Source organism: Equus przewalskii, chromosome 1 (assembly GCF_037783145.1).
Source record: "Equus przewalskii isolate Varuska chromosome 1, EquPr2, whole genome shotgun sequence".
NCBI lineage: Eukaryota > Metazoa > Chordata > Mammalia > Perissodactyla > Equidae > Equus > Equus przewalskii.
Genome location: NC_091831.1, coordinates 36,372,644 through 36,393,973, shown reverse-complemented (window position 1 = coordinate 36,393,973; position 21,330 = coordinate 36,372,644). Strand labels below are relative to the sequence as shown.

General features: G+C 37.1%; 1 protein-coding gene across 11 annotated transcripts in view; it reads right to left on the bottom strand.

Moving 5' to 3' along the window:
- Nucleotides 1-21,330, bottom strand: part of IDE (insulin degrading enzyme) — a 100,554-nt gene that overhangs the window by 38,588 nt on the left and 40,636 nt on the right. For all 11 annotated transcript variants that reach the window (XM_070609961.1, XM_070609971.1, XM_070609982.1 and 8 more), the window contains exons 5-10: nt 6,295-6,417; nt 3,941-4,053; nt 3,073-3,235; nt 2,310-2,402; nt 1,778-1,869; nt 738-818 (exon numbers count right to left, since the gene is read on the bottom strand). In XM_070609961.1, the coding sequence (XP_070466062.1) occupies nt 738-818; nt 1,778-1,869; nt 2,310-2,402; nt 3,073-3,235; nt 3,941-4,053; nt 6,295-6,417 (665 nt within the window). The remainder of the gene's footprint in view (nt 1-737; nt 819-1,777; nt 1,870-2,309; nt 2,403-3,072; nt 3,236-3,940; nt 4,054-6,294; nt 6,418-21,330) is intronic.

Sequence of the window (21,330 nt, the reverse complement as noted above, 5' to 3'; positions counted from 1 at the left end):
AGACCAGAGAGTGTTCCAGCTAGAGAAAACAGGAAATGTAACAGAGACTGAGAGGGAAGAATAAATTCAATGCTTGAAGACTAGGCAGACAGCCAGTACTGCTGGAGGGGAATGGAAATGGGAGAGGCAGGTTGGAGAGTGGTATGGAATATGGTCAGAGAGACATGAGAGAGAGGCTGGGGCCAGATCACCTTGTAGGCCAAGGCAAAATTCTGGATTTTATGCCAACTCTGATGGGAAACCATTGAAGCATTTGACACAGAGGAGTGAAACAATCTGATTTTGGTTTTCAAAAGATCACTGAAGCTGAAAGAATAAACTACAGTGGGGGACAAGAAGGAAAACAGGGAACCCAGGTAAGAGACTATGATGGTAGTCCAGGCAAGAAATGATGGCAGCTCATAGTAGGGCGTTAGCAATGGAAATGGAGAAAAGTGGATGATCTATAGCTTTCACATAAGTAGCACTTGACACATTGTAGAATTGAAAAATATTTAAAGCTAGTAAGCAAAATGCCCATGTAATGAAAAATATTACAGATGATAATTTTTAGGATGATGGAAATTAAGATTTTTTAAGCATAGCTTGACATCAAAGTTTATTTGGTTGCTACAAAGTCTAAAATTTTATACTGCAGCTTCAATTTTTATCATTTGTGTAGCACTGAAAATAATGTATTCAAGATCACTGAAATACTTCATACACCAACGTAAACAGTAAAATAACAACAAACTTACATGCAATATTCCTGCAATCTTAGAAGTATAGCCCCTTGGCCTCTCTTTATCTTTAAACCTAAAAGCGACAGCATTCAAGTCCTAAAACGGAAAGTTAATCCAATTAGATACAAATTATCTATTGTTTATATTTTTTTAGTGTTTGCTTTGCACTATAGACTTTCTACTCCATATTTAACTATCACACTTTCTGAAAAAATGGCTATGCTTGATTTAAAAATGTATATAATATGAATGAAAATAACAAATATAGAATACAATTCTATAGCCTAAATTATTGAAACTAGTAGCCAAAGAATTAGGAAAACTGTAGAGGAACCTTGTGAGATCCAACAGTTGCACAGATGATGACTTTGTTGACCCATTCAGAGAAGTGCACCCAAACTAGAAGTTATTGCTGTAAGTTTCACAAGCAGAGATTACATCTTTAAACTTTTATCTAGGTAAAGAGGATCTCTCATCCTAAAATACATTTCAGAATATCGATAGGCCTTAAATGAAAGGTACATACTTTAAAAAATCCTTTAAAAGAAGCCTTTAGAATTTTAGAAAACAAAGATGTTTTGCTCTATGCAAAAAAAAAAAGAGAGAGAGAGAGCCAGGCTTTTCTACACATAACAATAAAATCACTTTTAAGAACACAATCATATTTTCTTTGAGAGTTTGCTACAAATTTTTTTTTGTAGTTTTACTACAAATTTTTATCACCAGAAAATGACAGAACTCAAGCAGCTTCAGGCAGAGGGTAAAGCTCCAGAAACTGCTGGCTTTCTTCTGAGGCATAGAAAGCAATCCGATTTCTTCCCTTCTCCCTCCTAAAAAAGGCTACGCGATGCCTTAACCCTTCCTTGTGCCCCAGGGAGCCAATCAGACTAGCACAACTAACCCTTAACTAAAGGTAGTATGCATTGCAAAATTTTAGAGTTTAGATCAGGAAAAAAAACTTTCAAAGTTTCACTGGGGTTCAAATTTAAATTAATTCACATATGTTTCTCGTTTGAAAAATTTCCTTAAGAAAAATTTTGGTGAAACAAAATTACCTTGCACTCTTGGAAAACCCATTCTTGAGGTCCTTCTGCACGTAACTTCTGAATGTATTGAAACATGTGCAAAATTATATCTTCAACGTGTACTGGAAAAAAGGGGCACACTTAAAAACCATTCAGTCCTCGAATCCTTCAAAGCTCGCTCCTAGCTCCTAAAGTCAGGTAAGCAGAAGATGGTCCCTCCTAGAAATGGAGTTCTCATCTCCCTGAGACTGGTTTTAGGGTCCCACACACATGGCCCTCCAGGTTCTGGGATATGTGACAGAAGGGGCTTTGGGGAGTAAATGAGCAAATAAAAAGCCAAGTACACATTTTACAAGTGTAACATAAGGATCAGTTATTGAGGAGGGAAAATCATCCATGAAATGAAGGCCAAGTTACACATGAAAAAAATAACAAATAAATTGTATGAATTAAAGTGTTTAATAGCTTTACAACATAAAACAGATCCACAGCACATAGAAGCTAAAAAAAGTAAATAAGGAGAAGTCAATTTTCATTCAAAAACCAAAAAGTCAATACTTACATAATCCTTCCTCAGTCAAGTCCACATTAATGATAAAAAACATAAAACCTCGGGCTCCTTCCTTCTGTCCACCAACAAGAGTATTTACCCAGCCTGTAACATTAAAAAGAAACCAGCATGACTGCACGTGTGGCTTCTTTTAAGACAAGGAATTAAAAAAACTTCATACCATATGTTCCCAAGAGATGAGAATGGACCTCTTGCAGAAAAGACCAAAAAAAATCAGTTCGGAAAAGCAGTTTCAGATACTGAGGAAGATTCAAGGGACTTTTTGGGTTGGGAGCTCTCCTCGGGACTCCTCAAATCAGTTCCCAAATCAAGAGTAGAGTCCTGTGCTTACGTGTTATGTAACAGCAGGGTCTGAGTTGAGAGGGGCCTTGGACAGCATCTGTTTGATCTAACACACCCTCTTGTTTGGCAGGTACGAACAGGCAAATTGATGTGCAGACATGTCACAGAGACGGTAAAGAATACCCAATGTAAGCTTTTACTTTCTAATCTCAACCTGTTTAAAACATACACCATAATATCTTTTGAAATATCTAACCTTCAATTCTCAATACTGAAGGGTCTAGCAAACTATGGAAAAAAAAAACCTAAAGCGAAAAACAAAGCCACACTAACAACTACTGCCTCACTCTCCCATAAATCCTAAACATTTGAAAATGTTCCTTCACAGGAAAATATTTAGGAGAAAATGAGAGCCAGAGTAAGAAGTTATGCTGAAGTACTACGCTCAGAAGCTGGTGCCCAACAGACTTACCCTTTGATTTAAGTTCTGATAACAGACTCCCAGGACCTTCGTGCCCAATGAGATGACCAAGATAATGACCAGGATTTGATTTGTAGTATTTCTGAAGGTCAGGTATGGGAAATGTCACATAAAGATTCCTAATATCCTTAATGGGTACTATTTTGTAAAGTTGCTGGGGGAAAAAAACCAAACAAATCACAAAAGATTAGCTATATACCACTCCTACAGAATAAAATGTTTACAAACTATGAAGGATACAGATTTTCACAGAAGAATCCCAAATTCAGGAGAGAATCAATTGCCAGAGAAAATCATGCTGACCACAAAGAAAGAAATGAACCAGGCTCACTCGTAGTGGAATTTCATTACAGTTGGTATGCAGTCCATGTTTGGTCCCCAGACCATGCAGCTAAAAATTCTGGAGGCTTGCCTTCTGGCACTGGATAAAATAGCTTCTACAGTCTGCCAAGGCTGTAGCTACTAAAACTACTTTTAGCATGCAAAAATCAGAACATATTGACATCTTTTTGGTGATACATGCCCTAATAAATGTGAAATTTATTTAATTATCCAGACAAATATTAAAAACTATATAAATAATGAAACCTCCAGAATTTTTCATCTACTTTTTTTGGCTGAGGCTGATTCACCCTATGCTAACATCTGCTGCCAATCTTCCTATGTGACCCGCCACCACAGCATGGCCACTGACAGAGGAGAGGTGCAGGTCTGTACCTAGGAATCAAACTCGAGGTGCTGAAGTGGAGCATGCCAAATTACTGTGCCACTGAGGCTGGCCCTCATCTACTTTTTGATAAACTAAGCATCTATTATATCCATAAATTAAAAAAAAAATACTAGAAATACATGCACTTACTTTAAGATGTTCTTCTTGGAAAGGGTGTTCAGGAAATTCTGGCAATGGGACATTTTTGTTCTCTACTTCAGAAAATAACTTTACCACCAGATCAGTCAGGTCGTCTAAAGATTCTACAAGAAAACAGACAATGAATACAGAACTTAAACTAATTATAACATATAATGGGTAGTATTTAAAACCTTAGGATCATACATACATACATAAAATCACCATATTGTATACCTTAAACTTACACAACGCTGCCAATTATATCTCAGTAAAGCTGGAAAAAAAAAAAAACCCTTAGGATCTCCTGAAAAGTCTCAGGTGTATTAAAACGAAAGGAGAGTCTCTTCAATAAATGGTGTTGGGAAAACTGGACAGCTACATGCAAAAGAATGAAAGTAGACCATTCCCTTACACCATGCACAAAAATCAACTCGAGATGGATTAAAGACTTGAATGTAAGGGGACTAGGCTCTAAACATCAGCGATATTTAACACCCTGGACCCGCCTACCTGTGGAAGGTACACTGGGTTACAGAGTATACTTTCTTCATTACCCTCTTATATCCTGGTTCCTATTCCAGGTTAAAATATATTTAGTTGTTTATTTCCTAACTACAAAAGTAACATCTGCCAATAGCAGAAAACAGGAAAACAAAAGCAAAAAGAAGAAAACAAAAGTCGTCCATAACCCCATGATTATGAGATTCTAGGAGTAGCTACCATTCACGCAGTATTTGCTACATGCCACGCACTATGCTAAATACTTTTTCTGCATTATCTCGATTAAACCCCACAACAAGTATGAGGTACCATGACCATTTTACAAATGCAAAAACTGAAGTTCAGAGAACTGAAGTAACTTTGTTATCAGCTCACAGCCACACAACTGAGTAGGTGGTATATTTAGAATTTGAACCCAGGGCTGGCCTGGTGGTGCAGTGGTTAAGTTCGCACATTCCGCTTCTTGGCAGCCCGGGGTTCGCTGGTTCGGATCCCGGGTGCCGACATGGCACAGCTTGGCACACCATGCTGTGGTAGGCATCCCACGTATAAAGTAGAGGAAGGTGGGCACGGTTGTTAGCTCAGGGCCAGGCTTCCTCAGCAAAAAGAGGAGGACTGGCAGTAGTTAGCTCAGGGCTAATCTTCCTCAAAAAAAAGAATTCAAACCCAAGCTGTCGGAACTCTAGAGCATGAGTTCTTAACTACTGTACCACATTATTACATTTCTGGTATATGTTTTCCTACTTTGTCATATGTCTCCCATTTATGTCTATTAGAATTTTTTATAAATCCCCAAATGGGATCATATAGCACATAGTGTTTTTATAGAGTGCTTGTTTTCTATTTAATAATAATTTCTATTAAATAATAATTTAATAAAATTGTTTATTCATTCGATATTTATTTACCAAGTACCTGTGATGTATGAAGCACTAACCCAGGCACTAGGGACAAAAAAGTAAACAAAACAGCTTTTATTCTCAAGTAATTTACATTCTGGTACAGCAGACAACGATAAACAAATATTTAGTATTTCAGGTGGTAACAAATATTATAAAGAAAAATAAAGCAGATAGGAAAATAGAAAGAGGGAGAAGGGATGTTATTTTCTATAAGACACTCTATTATATAACTATAACATCACTATTTAACTAATCTCCTATTAATGAACATTTAGATTATTTCTAACTTTTCACTAATAAATACTACACTGACAGAAACATCCTTGTACATCACCTGTTTGAACCACTCTGATTACTTCCTTAGACTGCATTTCTAGAAATAAAAGTGTATTTTTTAAGGATGATGCATCTTGTTAAACAGCCTTCCAGAAAGTGTGGACCAATTGTGTAAATTGTATACATCACTAATACAGAAGACTACCTCTCCTCCATAATGGGCACTTCTTAAAACCAAAAACAAAATTAAGGTTATTTAATAGGGGGAAACAATATATTGTCATTAGTTAATTTGCATTTTAAAAATCAAACCTTGTTTATATTCCAAAGAGATTTCCCAGCTAATCATTTGCCGTTTAATTTTTTTCCCATTTTTTTGAACTGTTTTAAGGTCACAACTGTCAATCTTTCCCTTTATACTTCCTTTCCTTATTTTTACAAGCTTAGAGCACCTACTGTTAATTTATATTTTCCTCAGGTCTCCATTTAAAATCTCCTAAGCTTTTTAGAACACAGGGAGTTAAAAACAAACCTCTCCACATATTCTCCAGTAAGGAGATCATTTTCAAAAGCCTCTGATCAGATAAAAGGCTCCATCTTATATCCTTCTTCCAACACTTTGAAAGAGCCAAAACGGAAAACTTACATTATCCAATTCTATGAAAAAATTTTAAGGTTTCTTACCTCGACCTAAAACACAAATAGCCATTAAGTTGGATGAATAATAAGTAGAATGGAATTTCAATAGCTCCTGTCTTACATCAATGCCTTCTTGGTTTGGTCTGGTCTCTAGAGTATATTTGTTACCTGAAAGAGAGGAAAAATATTTCTCAGAAAAAGCAAATTATGTGGACTTTACAGGTTTGTAATTATTACTGACATTGCTCTAGGGTGAACTTACAAAACAGAGTTCAAACTAACCCACATAATGACTAGTGGAGTATGTCTGAATGTAAGGTGGACAAACAGGACAGTATAGTACAAACCAGTAACATTTTAAACTAGAGAGTTCTCCCTCAGGAACTTAGATTGCTTTATAAACATTATACTTCTTAAAATCCTTATAAGATAGTAGGTATTATGAGCTCTTACAAGACAAAATGAGATCCACATGGCCTCCATTCACATTTACTTTAATTTTCAATTCCCTAAGTGCTCCATAATTAATTGAACATAGTCACTGAGGGATCTTTTTGGAACTTGCCAAGTTACTTGCGGAAAGAAATGTACTATTCCTGGCTGAAGCATTAAATTTGTGATGTGAATTCTCATGGATTTGATCTACACTGGTAAAAATAGGATGCAATGCTATTTTTATAAGTCTCAAGTGATGAATATAGTATACCACTATGAGATCTCTTATGAAATTTAATAACTAATTCCATTAGGAAAAAATATGCATGTCAAACGCAAATAGTCAAACTCTCTAAGTATTACCTTTCTAATAAAGATCTTGCAATTTACAGACAGGGAGATGGAATTTCAATAATTGATGTCTCTCCAAAAATGGTATCTTGACTAAAAATACTCTAAAATCCTAGTATATATAACTTTAATTATTGTTCCTGCTTACACTACTAAATGGGCTCCTGTCTTTCATCTGAAGAGATGAAACTGTGACAGAACATACTCCTGATGTGGTTTTTTCCACCTTGGGTTATTATAACGGCCGATGAACTGGCACTGGGAGAGTCACTTTCACTAAACTGGCTATCTAGAGAGAGGCACCAGATGGCGTTCTCAGACCCAGTCATCAGCCTTGTAGAGCTGCATGGCACCCTGAGCATTCACGGCCCAGAAGGTTTGAATCAACAGGTCTAGTGGAGAGTCTGTGCAAGAAAAGAGCCTAGCAAGTACTCATTAACCTTTTTCTGGTAACAAAGCAATCAAATGTACTCATATTCACTAGCACTAGCCTGTCAGTCAAGTTTCCAGGTTCTTAACTAGTCCTCAGTTTCTCATGAAAGATCCAGTTAAATTCCAGATCTGCCCTACCTGGGGTCCTGAGACATGCCCTCACTCTACCTGAGGGATTCAGGTGCTCTTAAAGGTACCCAGAGTCCCAGCTCCTCAGGAAAAAAAAAAAAAAACAGCTTTTTGCTGGGTAATGATTTGAAGTTCTCTCATATCTCATATTAAAGTGAAACCTGAATATTGATGGTGCCTCCCTTTTCTACTAAATGAAGATTCTAAAAGCCTCAGTTCCAGAGGGACTAGTCTTCATCGCCTCCTTAGTCATTTACACTGACAGGCTCCGATTCCTATAATTTGTGAACCAAGATCGACACACCGGGACACCAAAGTGGAGAAATTAAGTTTGATTTCAACAGACTATAAATGTGTTAGATAGAAATGAGATTTTTAGTCTAAATGTGATCTGATTTGCCTATTCACAATCTGGTCAATATTCTGGCTAAACAAAAATCTCAAATCCAAACTTACAAAGACCAAGACTACGACCTTCATCTAGAACTTCAAATTCTTTCAGGTTGACCGGCCATAGTTCATTCTGCTTTGATTTTAATATATCTGAATACCTTACCATTCTAATCCCTACCCTTTATCTTTAGGTCTATTTTAAAACACAGAGATAAGGCAGGGACAGACCCCAAACACACTAAAACATGGATCACTGGCAAAATACTGACAACACTATATTAAAATGAGCCAAAGGACTACAACAGAATACTACACAGCAAAGAGAATGAATAATCCACTGTTTATATGCAATAGTATGGATGAACTTCACAACTTTAAGGTTGAATGAGAGAAGACAGACACAAAAAGAGTATACATTGTATCATTTCATTTAATAAAGCATAAAAGCAGGCAAAACTAATCTGGGTATGAGAAGTCAGAACAGAGGTTACCCTTGGCTGGGTGGATAGTGACTACAAAGGGATACAAAGAGGACTAGTGAGGTGCTGGCAATGTTTGATTTCTTGACCTGGTGCTGGTTCCATGGTGTGCTCAGTTTTTGAAAATTCAAAATCGTACATAAATAATAGAAATACATTCATTCATTCATTCAGCTGATTCTTCAAATAGCAGGAAAAGTAAAAACAACAATTTATACGAGCCACACACACATTTCTATATATTTACTATACTTCAACAAAAACTTAAAAGGAAAATGAGCTAAAAGAACCACCGTCAACAGCAACCTGGTTCACCTAAGCTACAAAACTCTAATGATACTGGATCTCTGGTCAAACTGCTAAACAGAGGCTCAATCACTTTTGTTCTGAAAGTAGCTTATAGCCGCAAATAGATACTATTCTATGAATCTACCTATTCATTTCTTTGCTGCCTAGATGTTTTCAGTCTTTCTAATACATGATGACAGAAGGAAACTGTGGTCCATTTGGGAACACAGCCAAGAATGGCAGTTGCGTATCCTTAGAAGCTCCTGTATTAGAAAGAAAAAAAGGTTCTCCCCTATGACTCTCCTGGGGTCAGGATAGTCAGCTCTCAATACATGACAGAGAAACATGGATACTAGATACAAATGGGCAGAAGAGTCAGGCTTGCTATTCAGTTTACTAACCCTTTTATAACAAATCCTTTAAAAGAGTTTTCTAAAAACAGGAAAGCTAGCTGGTGGAAGTTCTCAAGAAACAGCTAGATGAGGAAATGAAAGGAAAAGTAGGACATAAAGCACGGAATTCCAAAATCAGTCCTTAAATTACTGAGTGGACTCTGTTACTGTCAGCGCCAGGATCCCCAGGTAGGGAGGTGCAGAGGAACAGGCACTGGCATTGGTATTGGCAGAGCCATCCACGCTATCCATCTTCTGGTGGCATGACCTTGAACAAGTTACTTTACTAATTCTCTTAGGCTCAATCTCCTACCTTGACAGTGGTAGGCTCACATCAAATTAGAGAAAAAAAATACACTTGAAAACGCATAAGACTAATATTTAGCATCCAATAAATAGAACAGAAAGTCTGATGACACCAAGTGCTGTTTAGGGTGTGGAGAAATGAGAACTCAGACGCTGCATGAGAGAGTGTTATTGAACCAACCACCAGAGGAAACAGTCTGGCATATCTGCTGAATCTGAAGATGTACATAGCCTACTATAACTCAGTAATTCCACTCCTAGAATTCCACTCCTACCCTAGAGAACTCTGTGTACAAGGAAACACGTAGGAGAATGCTCACAGATAGCAGCACTGTTTCCTTAATAGGAAAATGGATAAATAATGGTACATGCATTCAATGAAGTTTTCAAATAGCAGCAAAAATAAAAATAAAAAATTTATCAGAGGTATACTCACCAATAAGGATAACTCTTACAAACAACATAACATTGAAGGAAAAGCTACCAGTGGCAGAGATCACTCACAATAAAATACCATTTTTATGTAGCTTAAAAAACGATACAATATGTTGCTTAGAGGTAAATACATGACTAGCAATGCTTTTATAAAGAAGAATGGAGGGGCCAGCCCTGCGGTGTAGTGGTTAAGTTTGGCATGCTCCGCTTTGGTGGCCTGGGTTTGTGGGTTCAGATCCCAGGTGTGGACCTACACCACTCACCAGCCATGCTGTAGCAGCAACTGACATATAAAGTAGAGAAACACTGGCTCAGATGTTAGCTCAGGGCTAATCTTCCTCAGCAAAAAAAAGTAGCAGCATGGGAACGATAATCACCAAACTGAAGATAGTGGTTCTCTCTCAGGTAGGGAGGAAAACGCAATTGGAGAAGTTACATCAGATGCTCAAACTATATTTGTAATGTTCTGTTTTTTCAAGTAGTGTGTAGAGAATGATCTGACAAATGCTTTTCTACCTATCTCTTTGACAACAAATAATAAATTTATAAAAAATGTTAAAGTATTTAACACTATACTTGACATATCGCAGAAAACAAACACACAATAAACAGCAGCTACTAATGCTATGATTTGAATTGTGGGAGGGACTTCTGGCTTCTGAGTGTACCATAAAAACTGTGGGCTGAAGTAGGAAAGCTAGCTCAGTAAATGGTCCAGGTGACTTTCCTCTGCCTAAGAATCCACGTGTGGAGGAAATGTGAATATGGCTGGGATAACAAACACCAGTGTAGTCTCTAGACACCTAAGTGCCGTAATTTAGTTCTAACTCAGCTGGATTATTTACAACAAATTAAAATGCTACCAAAATCGTGAATCCTGCCTTTCTGGCTCTGTCACCATTAGAGTCAGCTCCAGCAGGAGACTGAGGGTGTCGGGGTGCTGGCCTGCTGGGGCCCTTCCACTCTGGGCCTGCCGGGAAAGAGCAGAGAGAGAGAGAGCAGTGGCTTGGCAGTTGGGAGTTTCAGGATTTCTTGTCCTGACTCTATCATGCAACCTTGGAAAAGTCTCCAAATATCTCCAAGGGGTCGTTTATCTTATCTGTAAAATAGGGGTAATATGGATACACGCCCCGTTGTTCAGAGCAAGGGCTCACCTCCTGACCCCTTCCTTTCCTAGCTGTGAGACACAGGTGAGCTTCTTCACCTCTCCGAGCCCCAGTTTCCTTATTTGTAAATAAGAATAATAAGAGAACCAACTCACAGGACCACTGTGAGGATTAAACGAATAATCTGTGCTATGGCTCGGTGCAGCATCTATCAGATAATAAGCACTTAATACGAACTTGGGTTGTTGAGAAGCTTACGAAAGTGATAATGGATATGAGGAAGGTTTTGTAAATTGTAAAGTTCAGTAAATGCTATTTTATATTTCCATACTAACACCTACTTTAAATTCTATTTTTTAAAAAACATTTACAAACAATACTAATGTATAAGAATGCTAATTTTCAAGGAAATAGAATTCATTTTCTGGGAAAATTCTGAAGCCAGCTATATATTTCTTACACTCTGTGGGAAGGAGTGAGGGTGAAGTTTTAGAAATCTGTTTAAGAAACTAGAGCTGTCTCCAACTGCATGTCCGATAAGGTTCTCAGAGAAAAGTCAACTTGATAGTCATAACCCTGAAAAATCTTAAACGTTCTCTGAAAACCCAAGATTCTTAAGGTTAGATTAATACATATGCGGTTAGTTACTTGGAATTATTACGAACTTTTTTAAAAAAAATCTCTTTCTTGGGGCTGGCCCCATGGCTGAGTGGTTAAGTTCTTGCTCTCTGCTGCAGGTGGCCCAGTGTTTTGTTGGTTCGAAGCCTGCGCGTGGACATGGCACTGCTCATCAAACCACGCTGAGGCAGCATCCCACATGCCACAACTAGAAGGACCCCCAACAAGGAATATACAACTACGTATCGGGGGGCTTTGGGGAGAAAAAGAAAAAAATAAAATAAAATATTTAAAAAAAAATGCTCTTTTAAAAAAAAAAACTCTTTCTTCTCACTGTATCAATCTTCTAAAAATCCTGGAAGAGACTAAAGCTTTTTGAGATTAAGAATTTTCCTATAAAATTAGAAAGGACAACTCTTTTACAGCTAGGTAAGTACATGCAAGTACAAGATGTGAGTTATGAGAGAGAAGGAATTGAAGTGAAAACCTCTTAAATGCCATAAGGCATGTACAGTTGATTAATCCAGTTCTAGCTTTCAGTAAATTTCTAGTTTTCCATTGACACATTTCCTAGCAAAGAAAAAACGAAAAAGACAATAACAAAATCCATGGAAAAATTTAGGGAATAATAAATGACTAAGTAGGCTGAAACATTAAATATTTTTATATCCATGAGTTGATCGTGATACTAAAAAAAAAAATTAGTCATCATTCATGGATGCTAGGGAACCAACTCAATATTTTGAAAACTGGTAAATGAAGGGAATGAGTCAAACATTTGTCCTGCCTTTCCTATAATAACTGTACCACTGGGTAGCCAGATAGTAGAAGAGATTTTCTTTTTTTAGCAGTAGTCAAGCTAATCAATATGAGAAGGAATAACAGAATTAGAATTAGACAGGTGATGCATCGAAGATCAATGGTTGCAACATCATAAATAGAAAACTAGACATTATGCGCCCCTGATGGAAGAACACATGAGCACCTATGAAGCCTTGTCCAAGAAAAGTCAAACATGAATCTGATGATCAAACCTCTATATCCAATTGCCAATTTGTGGAGATACAGAGGACAGAGGAATATGTTAAATTACATTCCCAAAGATGCAATCTGGCTCTTCCTTCTGCTTAAGAAAATCCTAACCACCCTTCAGGAGAATTCAATTTGCAACTCCTCTGAGATCCCAGAGAATTTAATTCTGGCAACCCTAAAGCAGGCAGAACAGAACAGTGGTTAAAAGCACCAGATCTGGGTTCAGATCCTGGCTCCAGCACTTAAAAGCTGAGTGACCCCAAGCAACTTAATTACCTTCTCTTAAGCCTTAGTTTACTCATCTGTAAGATGGAAATAATAAGAGCACGTACCTATTGGAGATATTGTGAGAATTAAGTAATCCCGGCAAAGTGCTGAACACAGCACTCAATAAAAATTAGCAAGAAGGAGGAGGAAGAGAAAGAGATAAAGATCCTGAAAAATCAAACTTGAGATTATACTTCAACGAAATCCTGGGTTTGCCTTGCCTCTCCAACTAACTATAAGCACCCTGAATGCAAAGACATCGATTATACTTCTTCACATTTTCTAAGGCATTTTACATGTCGGGGGACTTTAAAAAAATACTTGTCAATTGAGAGAGAAAGAGAGATCATTTGGCCTCACTTATAACAACCTACTCAGACTCTTATAATCCTACAGCCCATGCTACAAAGCATCCTAGAGTAAACAATGAAGTAAGAAAAACGTCACCCACATCTGAAATGCAGCACCACCCTCTATTTCCACGTGCCCTCCCACTTCGCCTTTCATTCCACCTGTTCTGTTTCCCTCACCCACATCTTGACTTCCTTTTATTTCCTTCCCAGCTGACTAAACCCAGTTGCTCCCATGGTGACTGTGGGGTTATGTTCACGAGAAACACATCACTAAAGAATAACGAGAATTAAGTTTTATCCTTTCCTGTTCCAAACTACCCTTAAAAATTCAATTGCTCCTGTTTTTATTCCATGTAAAGGCAAAGGAAAAAAAAGGCAACAGGGCAGAGAAAAGACATCCAAATTATCAGGAACTATGGACCTAAAACTAAAGGTGTATGTGAATAATACATGAAGGGAAAAAGCCAATGTGGACACCAACCATGGGTTCAGTTCAAGAAGAGAATGACACTTCTCTAATAACATACTGCCCCATAATCAGTTCATGAAACCCACTGGCTCTTCAAGCAGCCTGTGACTGGCCACCTCACCCTTCATGACAAGGACCTTTTCAAAGTTTCTATGTCTTTCACAGCTACCAATCTGCTATTATATCGTTATTATAAAGGCTACTATCAGTTATTGAGCACTATTATGGCCACACTTTTTGCTAACTACTTCACATGCACAACCTCCTTTAATTCTCACATCAACCTGACACGGGAGGAAACAGGCTTACAGAAGTTGAGAAACTTGCCCAGAGTCTCTCAGCTGGCCACTGGGAGAACAGTCAAACCCACTAGTGTCCAACTTTAGAGGCCAAATTTTAAACCACTTGGGAATATGCTAATGGAGGTGGGATTCCTGGTTGAAGTCTGAGGCTAGGAGAATCATACAAGGATTTAATGAAGACATATGTGTGGAGACAGACTTAGCACAGACTATCTATGAAAACAACTTTCAAACAAAGTCAATGACTCAAAACAGAAAAACGATTGCCAGATGTCAGTTTGAGAATGTGAGATCTGATGATGGAACCCAAGACACAGGAGGAAGAAGAGCAATTTGAGGGCTTGTCCCATTTTGTCAGACAAAGGTTTGCAAAATCGAATGTTTAATAGAAAAAGACAGGTAACCTACATGTTTCTTTGACACAGACATACTTAAGTAGTAAAGACACAGAGAGTCCTCACTTACACACAGAAGTGTGCTCTCTCTTGCTTATCTTGAAAAGTGTCACCCTTTCAGTATTTCATTTTCCCATTTTTGTTAGATAAGCAGGAACAAGAAATATTTCACATTTCTCTTTCAATTTTAAAATTGTGAAATATTTTAATACAGAAGTACAAAATTAACACTTATCTACTAACCACCCAGTTTTATCACTCTTCACATTGTTTTTTAACTTTCAAGCCCCCAGTTTTTTTGTTAATTATTTTATTGAGGTCACACTGGTTTATAACATTGTGTAAATTTCACGTGTACATCATTATATTTAGGCTTCTGTATAGACTGCATCATGCTCACCACCAAAAGTCTAGTTTCCATCTGTTGCCACACATATGAGCCCCTTTACTCCTTTTGCCCTCCCCCCCACCTCCTTTCCCCCTGGTAACCACCAATCTAGTCTCCTTCTCTGTGTGTGTGTTTGTCTTCCACATGCCAGTGAAATCATACAATATTTGTCTTTCTCTGTCTGACTTATTTCGCTTAGCATAATACTCTCAAGGTCCATCCATGTTGTTGCAAATGGCAGGATTTATCTTTTTTATGGCTGAGTAGTATTGCATTGTATATATACATATCATTACTCTTTATCCATTCATCTGTTGATGGGCACCTAGGTTGCTTCCAAGTCTTGGCTATTGTGAATAATGCTGCAATGAACAAAGAACTGCATGTATCTTTTTGAATTAATATTTTCATGTTCTTTGGATAAATACCTAGAAGTGGAATTGCTGGATCATATGGTATTTCTATTTTTAATTTTTTGAGAAATCTCCATACTGTCTTCCATAGTGGCTGCACAAGTTCGCATTCCCACCAGCAGTGTGTGAGGGTTCCCTTTTCCCCAGAGCCTCTCTAACACTTGTTATTTCTTGTCTTTTTAATAATAGCCATTCTGATGAGTGTGAGGTGATATTTCATTGTAGTTTTGACTTGGAGTTACCTAATAATTAGTGATGTTGAACATCTCTTCAAGTGTCTCTTGGCCATCTGCATATATTTTTGGAAAAATGTCTGTTCATATCCTCTGCCCATTTTTTGATCAGGTTGTTCGTTTTTTTGTTGTTGAGTTGTATGACTTCTTTATATATTTTGGAAATTAATCCCTTATTGAATATATGATTTGCAAATATTTTCTCCCAGTTTGTGGACTGTCTTTTCGTTTTGTTCATGGTTTCCTTTGCTGTGTAGAAGCTTTTCAGTTTAATATAGTCCCATTTGTTAATTTTTTCTTTTGTTTCTCTCACCTCAGGAGACATGGTATTCAAAATATGCTGCTAAGACTGATGTCAAAGAGTGTACTGCCTATGTTTTCTTCCAGGAGTTTCACGGTTTCAGGTTTTACATTTAAGTCTTTAATCCATTTTGAGTTAATTTTAGTGTATGGTATAAGACAATGGTCTACTTTCATTCTTTCACGGGTGGTAGTCCAGTTTTCCCAATACCATTTACTGAAGAGACTTTCCTTTCTCCATTGTATGTTCTTGGCTCCTTTGTTGAAGATTAGCTGTCCATGGATGTATGGTTTTATTTCTGGGCTCTCAATTCTGTTCCATTGATCTGTGTGTTTGTTTTTCTGCCAGTACCATGCTGTTTTGATTACTATAGCTTTGTAGTACATTTTGAAGTCAGGGATTGTGATGCCTCCAGCTTTGTTCTTTTTTCTCAGGATTGCTTTGGCTCTTCAGGGTCTTCTGTTGTTCCATAAAAGTTTGAGGATTCTTTGTTCTAGTTCCGTGAAAAATGTTAGGATTCTGATTGGGATTGCATTGAATTTGTAGACTGCTTTAGCTAATATGGACCCCCACTCCCACCCCACTGGGAAGGATTTGCCCTGAGCTAACATGTGTTGCCAATCTTCCTTTTTCCCCCCCTGCTCCCTAAAGCCCCAGTACATGGTTGTATATCCTGGCTGTAAGTCATTCTATTTCTTCTAGGCAAGCCACCGCCACAGCATGGCAACTGACAGATGGATGGTGTGGTTCCACGAGCGGGAAAACAATCCTGGGCCACTAAAGTGGTGACAGTGTCAAATTTTAACCACTAGGCCATCAGGGCTGGCTTGGTATTATGGACATTTTAACTATGTTTATTCTTCCAATCCATGAGCACAGAATATCTTTCCATTTCCTTATGTCTTCTTCAATTTCTTTCAATAATGTCTTATAGTTTTCAGTATATAGTTTTTCACTTCCTTGGTTGAATTTATTCCTAGGTATTTTATTCTTTTCGTTGTGACTGTAAACAGGATTGTATTCTTGATTTCTCTTTCTGCTAGCTCATTGTTAGTATATAGACATGCAACTGGTTTTTGTATGTTGATTTTTTACTCTGCAACTTTATTCATTAATTATTTTTAATTTTTAAAATTTTTTGTATGTGTGTGAAGAAGATTGGCCCCAAGCTAACATCTGTTGCCAATCTTCCTCTTTTTGCTGGGGAAAGATTGTCACTGAGCTAGCATCTGTGCCAATCTTGCTCTATTTTACATATGGGATACCACCATAGCATGGTTTGACAAGCAGTGCTAGGCTGCACCCAGGATCCCAATCTGCAAACCCTGGGCTGCCGAAGCGGAATGTGTGAACTTAACCACTAGGCAATAGGGCCAGCCCCTCTAATCATTTTCTGGTGGATTCTTCAGGTAATACTGCCATTTTATCTTTTGTTTTCTGCTTGTCCTATTTTTCCACTGATTCTTTTTCTTGTATTTTTGTCTGCCATTGGAGTTTGGTGGTTTTCTGTGACGTTTTTCTCAGTTTTCTCTGTTTATGATTTGTGACTCTGCTCTGATTTTCTGTTTAGTGGTTACCATGAGGTTTGTACAAAAGATCTCACAGATGAGACAGTCCTTGTTTTGCTGATAGCATCTTATCTCCATTAGCTTATGCAGGTTCTGTCCTCTTCCTTTTCCCTTTCTATGTTTTTGTTACCACAAATTATGCTTTTTTGTGTTGTGAGCTTGTGACCAAACTCAAGTAGTTATAATTATTTTGGATGCCTTTCTCTCCCTTTAGTCTTTATGCTATAATTAAATGTTTACTAACCTATTCTGGTAGAGTTGCAATTTTCTGACTCTGTTTATCTCCTTGCTCAAAGCTTTGTAAACCTTTGCCTTTTTGTTTCAGGTAGGGGGGTTCCTTTTAACATTTCTTACAAGGCAGGTAGTGGCAATGAACTCCCTCAGCTTTTGTTTGTCTTGCAAAGCTTTTATTTCTCCTTCATATCTGAAGGATACTTTGCTGGAGAGTATTCTTGGCTGATATGTTTGAATATTGAAAGACAAAACTATCATTCTACTTTCTCCTAGCCTGTATAGTTTCTGCTGAGAAATCTGCTGATAACCTGCTGGGGGTTCCTTTGTAAGGTGTTTTCTCTCTGGTCACGCTTATATTCTTTCTTTGTCATTGACTTTTGACAGTTTTAATATTATATGCCTTGGAGAAGGTCTTTTTGCATTGAGATAATTAGGAGTTCTATTAGCTTCATATACTTGTATATGCAGTTCCTTCCCCAGGTTTGTGGAGTTCTCAGCTATTATTTCTTTGAATGGGCACTCTGTTCCTTCCCTCTCTTCTCCTTCTGGGCTACCTATTATCCTATGTTGCTTTTTCTAATTGAGTCAGATATTTCTCATAGAATTTCTTCATTTAAAAAAAATCTTAATTCTCTCTCCACTCCCACCTGAACTGTTCTAGATTTCTATCTTCGAGCTCATTAATTCTTTCTTCCATATGGTCAGCTCTATTTTCAATGCTTTCTACTTTATTTTTCACCTCATTGTGTTGTTCATCTCCAGAACTCCAGTTTGGTTTTTTTTCAGAGTTTCAATCTCTTTGGTGAAGTACTCCTTCTGTTCATTAATTTTATTCATGAGCTCATTGAACTCATGAAAACTCTGAGTGTTCTTGTAATTCATTGAGTTTCTTTATTACAGCTATTTTTGAATTCTCTGTCAGTTACAGTGCAATCTTCTGTGACTTCAAGTTTGGTTTCTGTAGAGCTGTCATTTTCTTTCTGTTCTGCAGTGTTACTGCCGTTCTTCACAGTATTGGATGAGGTGATCCTCTGCTGACACATTTGTGGTGGTAAACACCTTTCTTATTTGGGTACAGCTTTGCTTACTTTGGTTCTGAGCTGCTTCTGATTGTATTTGAGAGCCTGCACTTTCCACCCTTCACTGGGCTCTGCTAGAGGTGTCATCAGTGCCCTCCTTGTGCTGCTTGTGCCTCTGACGTTGCTGGTGTCTTGCTGCTTATGATGTCACTGTAGTCTCAGACGTCACCATTGGGATCTCTCTGGCGTTCTGGTGTGCTATTGAGGGAGCCCTTTGTTAGTCAATGGATGTCTGACTGGTTGTAAGTTAGAGGGGAGAGATAAACGGAACAACTCACTCTGCCATGATGCTGATGTCACTCCTCACTCTTCACATTTTGCCATATTTGTTACAAATTCCCTCCCCCAGTAATAAAACATTAAGGTCAGAGCTAAAGTCTCTTCCCTTTCTCTCTCTCTGTCTCTCTTCCCAAGGATACTAATCAAAATTTAGTCATTCTTGTGCATATTTTATACTATATTATATACATACATAGACATTAACAATATGCTATATGTACTGTTTTGCCTGTCTTCAAATTTTATAGAAAGCTATCATACTAAACATATTCTGCAACCTATATTTTGCACAAAATATTTTGCTCTTTATCTAGTTTGATACATGAGTTCTGGCTCATTTTAACTGCTCGAGAATATTCCACTGTATGAACACACAAAAATGTACTTAATTTACTCAACTGTTGACATTTAAGTCATTTCCTATTTTTCACTAGTTCAAAAAATGTTTCATGAACATTTTTTTATCTGTTTCTCATGCACATCTGCTAGAGGTGTTTCTCTCTAGGGTCTATGTCAAGAAGTGGATTCCCTGGGTCAAAGGGCATAGGCATCACTTTATGAGATATTGCCAAATTGCTTTACAAGGTAGATGAACCAATTTATTTTCCCACCAACAGGGTATGAGGTTCTGTTCTTCTACATCCTCACCAACACAATACTTAGCTGTGTCTGACTTTCAACTGTTGCCAACCTGACAGGTGTGAAATGGTACCTCATTATTGTTTTATTTTGTATTTCCCTGATTACTAGTAAGTTGAGCATCTTTCCTATGTTTACTGGCCATTCAAATATCCTCTTCTGTGAATTCCATATTCATATCCTTTGCCTATTTCTCTAGTGAGCTGTTTTTTCCTTTAGTTATTTACTTGTAGAAGTTTTCATCTGTTATATGCTTTGCAAATATCTTCACTGGGTATGCAGCTTGTCTTTTTTGTGTCTCTATTGAACAGAAATTTTAAATTTTAATGAAGTCAAATTTATCTTTAAACCTACGGTTTGTCTTTATCTCTAAAAGATATGATTTGTGCTTTGTGTGCTTAAGAATGTTTTCCTATCTTAAGATAGAAAACCCTTTCCTATATCTTCTTCTAAATGTTGTAAAGTTTTCTTTTATAATTAGGTCTAATTGACCTGAAATTTATTTTTGTGCATAGTGTAAGATGAGATCTAATTTTTCTTATTTCTACATGGATACCTAATTGTCCCTGCACCAGTTATTGAAAAGTCCATCCTTTCCTTACTCATTTGTAATGTACCTCTCTGGCTTATGTCAAGTTTCCACATATTTGTGGATACGTTTCTAGGATCTATAATCTGTTCTGTTATCTTTGTGTATCCTTGCACCAATTCCACTACTGGAACAACTAGAACTTTAGTTCTAAGTTCAAAGAAGCTGTCCCTGTTTTGTTGTTCTTCAAAATTATCTTAGATATTCTTGGCCCTTTACTCTTTCTTATTAATTTTATAATCAGATTATCAAGTTCCTAAAAAAACTTCCAGGGCTTTCAACTGGCAGTGCATTGAATTTAGATCAATTTGGGGTGAATTTACCTGTGTGATATTGAGTTTACCCATTCATGAACATGACTTATCTCCCCATTTACTCAGGCATTCTTTTATAACCATTATGTATTTCTTGTTCTTTTGTTAGATTCATTTCTCAATACCTTATAGCTATTTTTATATTGTGAATTAAATCATTTTTCCTGAAGCATTTTTCTAATTGACTACTACTGATACAAGAATGCAATTTTAGTGAGTTTCTCTTATTTTGGCAACCTTGGTGAATTATCTTACTTCTAATGGGTGATTGGAAGATTTTCTTGAATATTTTTACGCAATCATACAATGTGGAAATAAGAAAGGTTCTTTTGCTTTCTTTCTACCTCTTACATACTACATTTTTCCCTTGACTTACTGCAATGATTAGTATATATATAGTAGGGCAGACCAAAAAAGTGCTTAGAGGGTATTCTAGTTTTGTTTTTGCCTTTCAGTGGAAATCTTTTTGAAACTTCACCATTAATCATCATGTTTGACACAGGTTTTTATCAGCTCAAGAGCTTTTTGTTTTGTTCATGAATGAGTGCTGAGTTTTACCAAATAAAACTTTGAGTTTTACCAAAAAAAAGTTTTTCTGACTCTACTAAAATGACTGCTTATCACTTGGCATTATTTAAACTGTGAACCCATGCATTTGATTTAATGAAATAAATTTAATATATTGGCAGACTAGAATTTTTTTAAAGAAACAATACAACAAGAGGTTACCAGACTACAAACCAAGATGTAAGATAGATATTGTTTGGTAAAACTTTTGTCTCAGCTGTTTACACAAACACACATATATGTGCTCTGAGCTGCTAAGTAAAATATGGTTCTTACTGGATTGTATAAAAAAAGT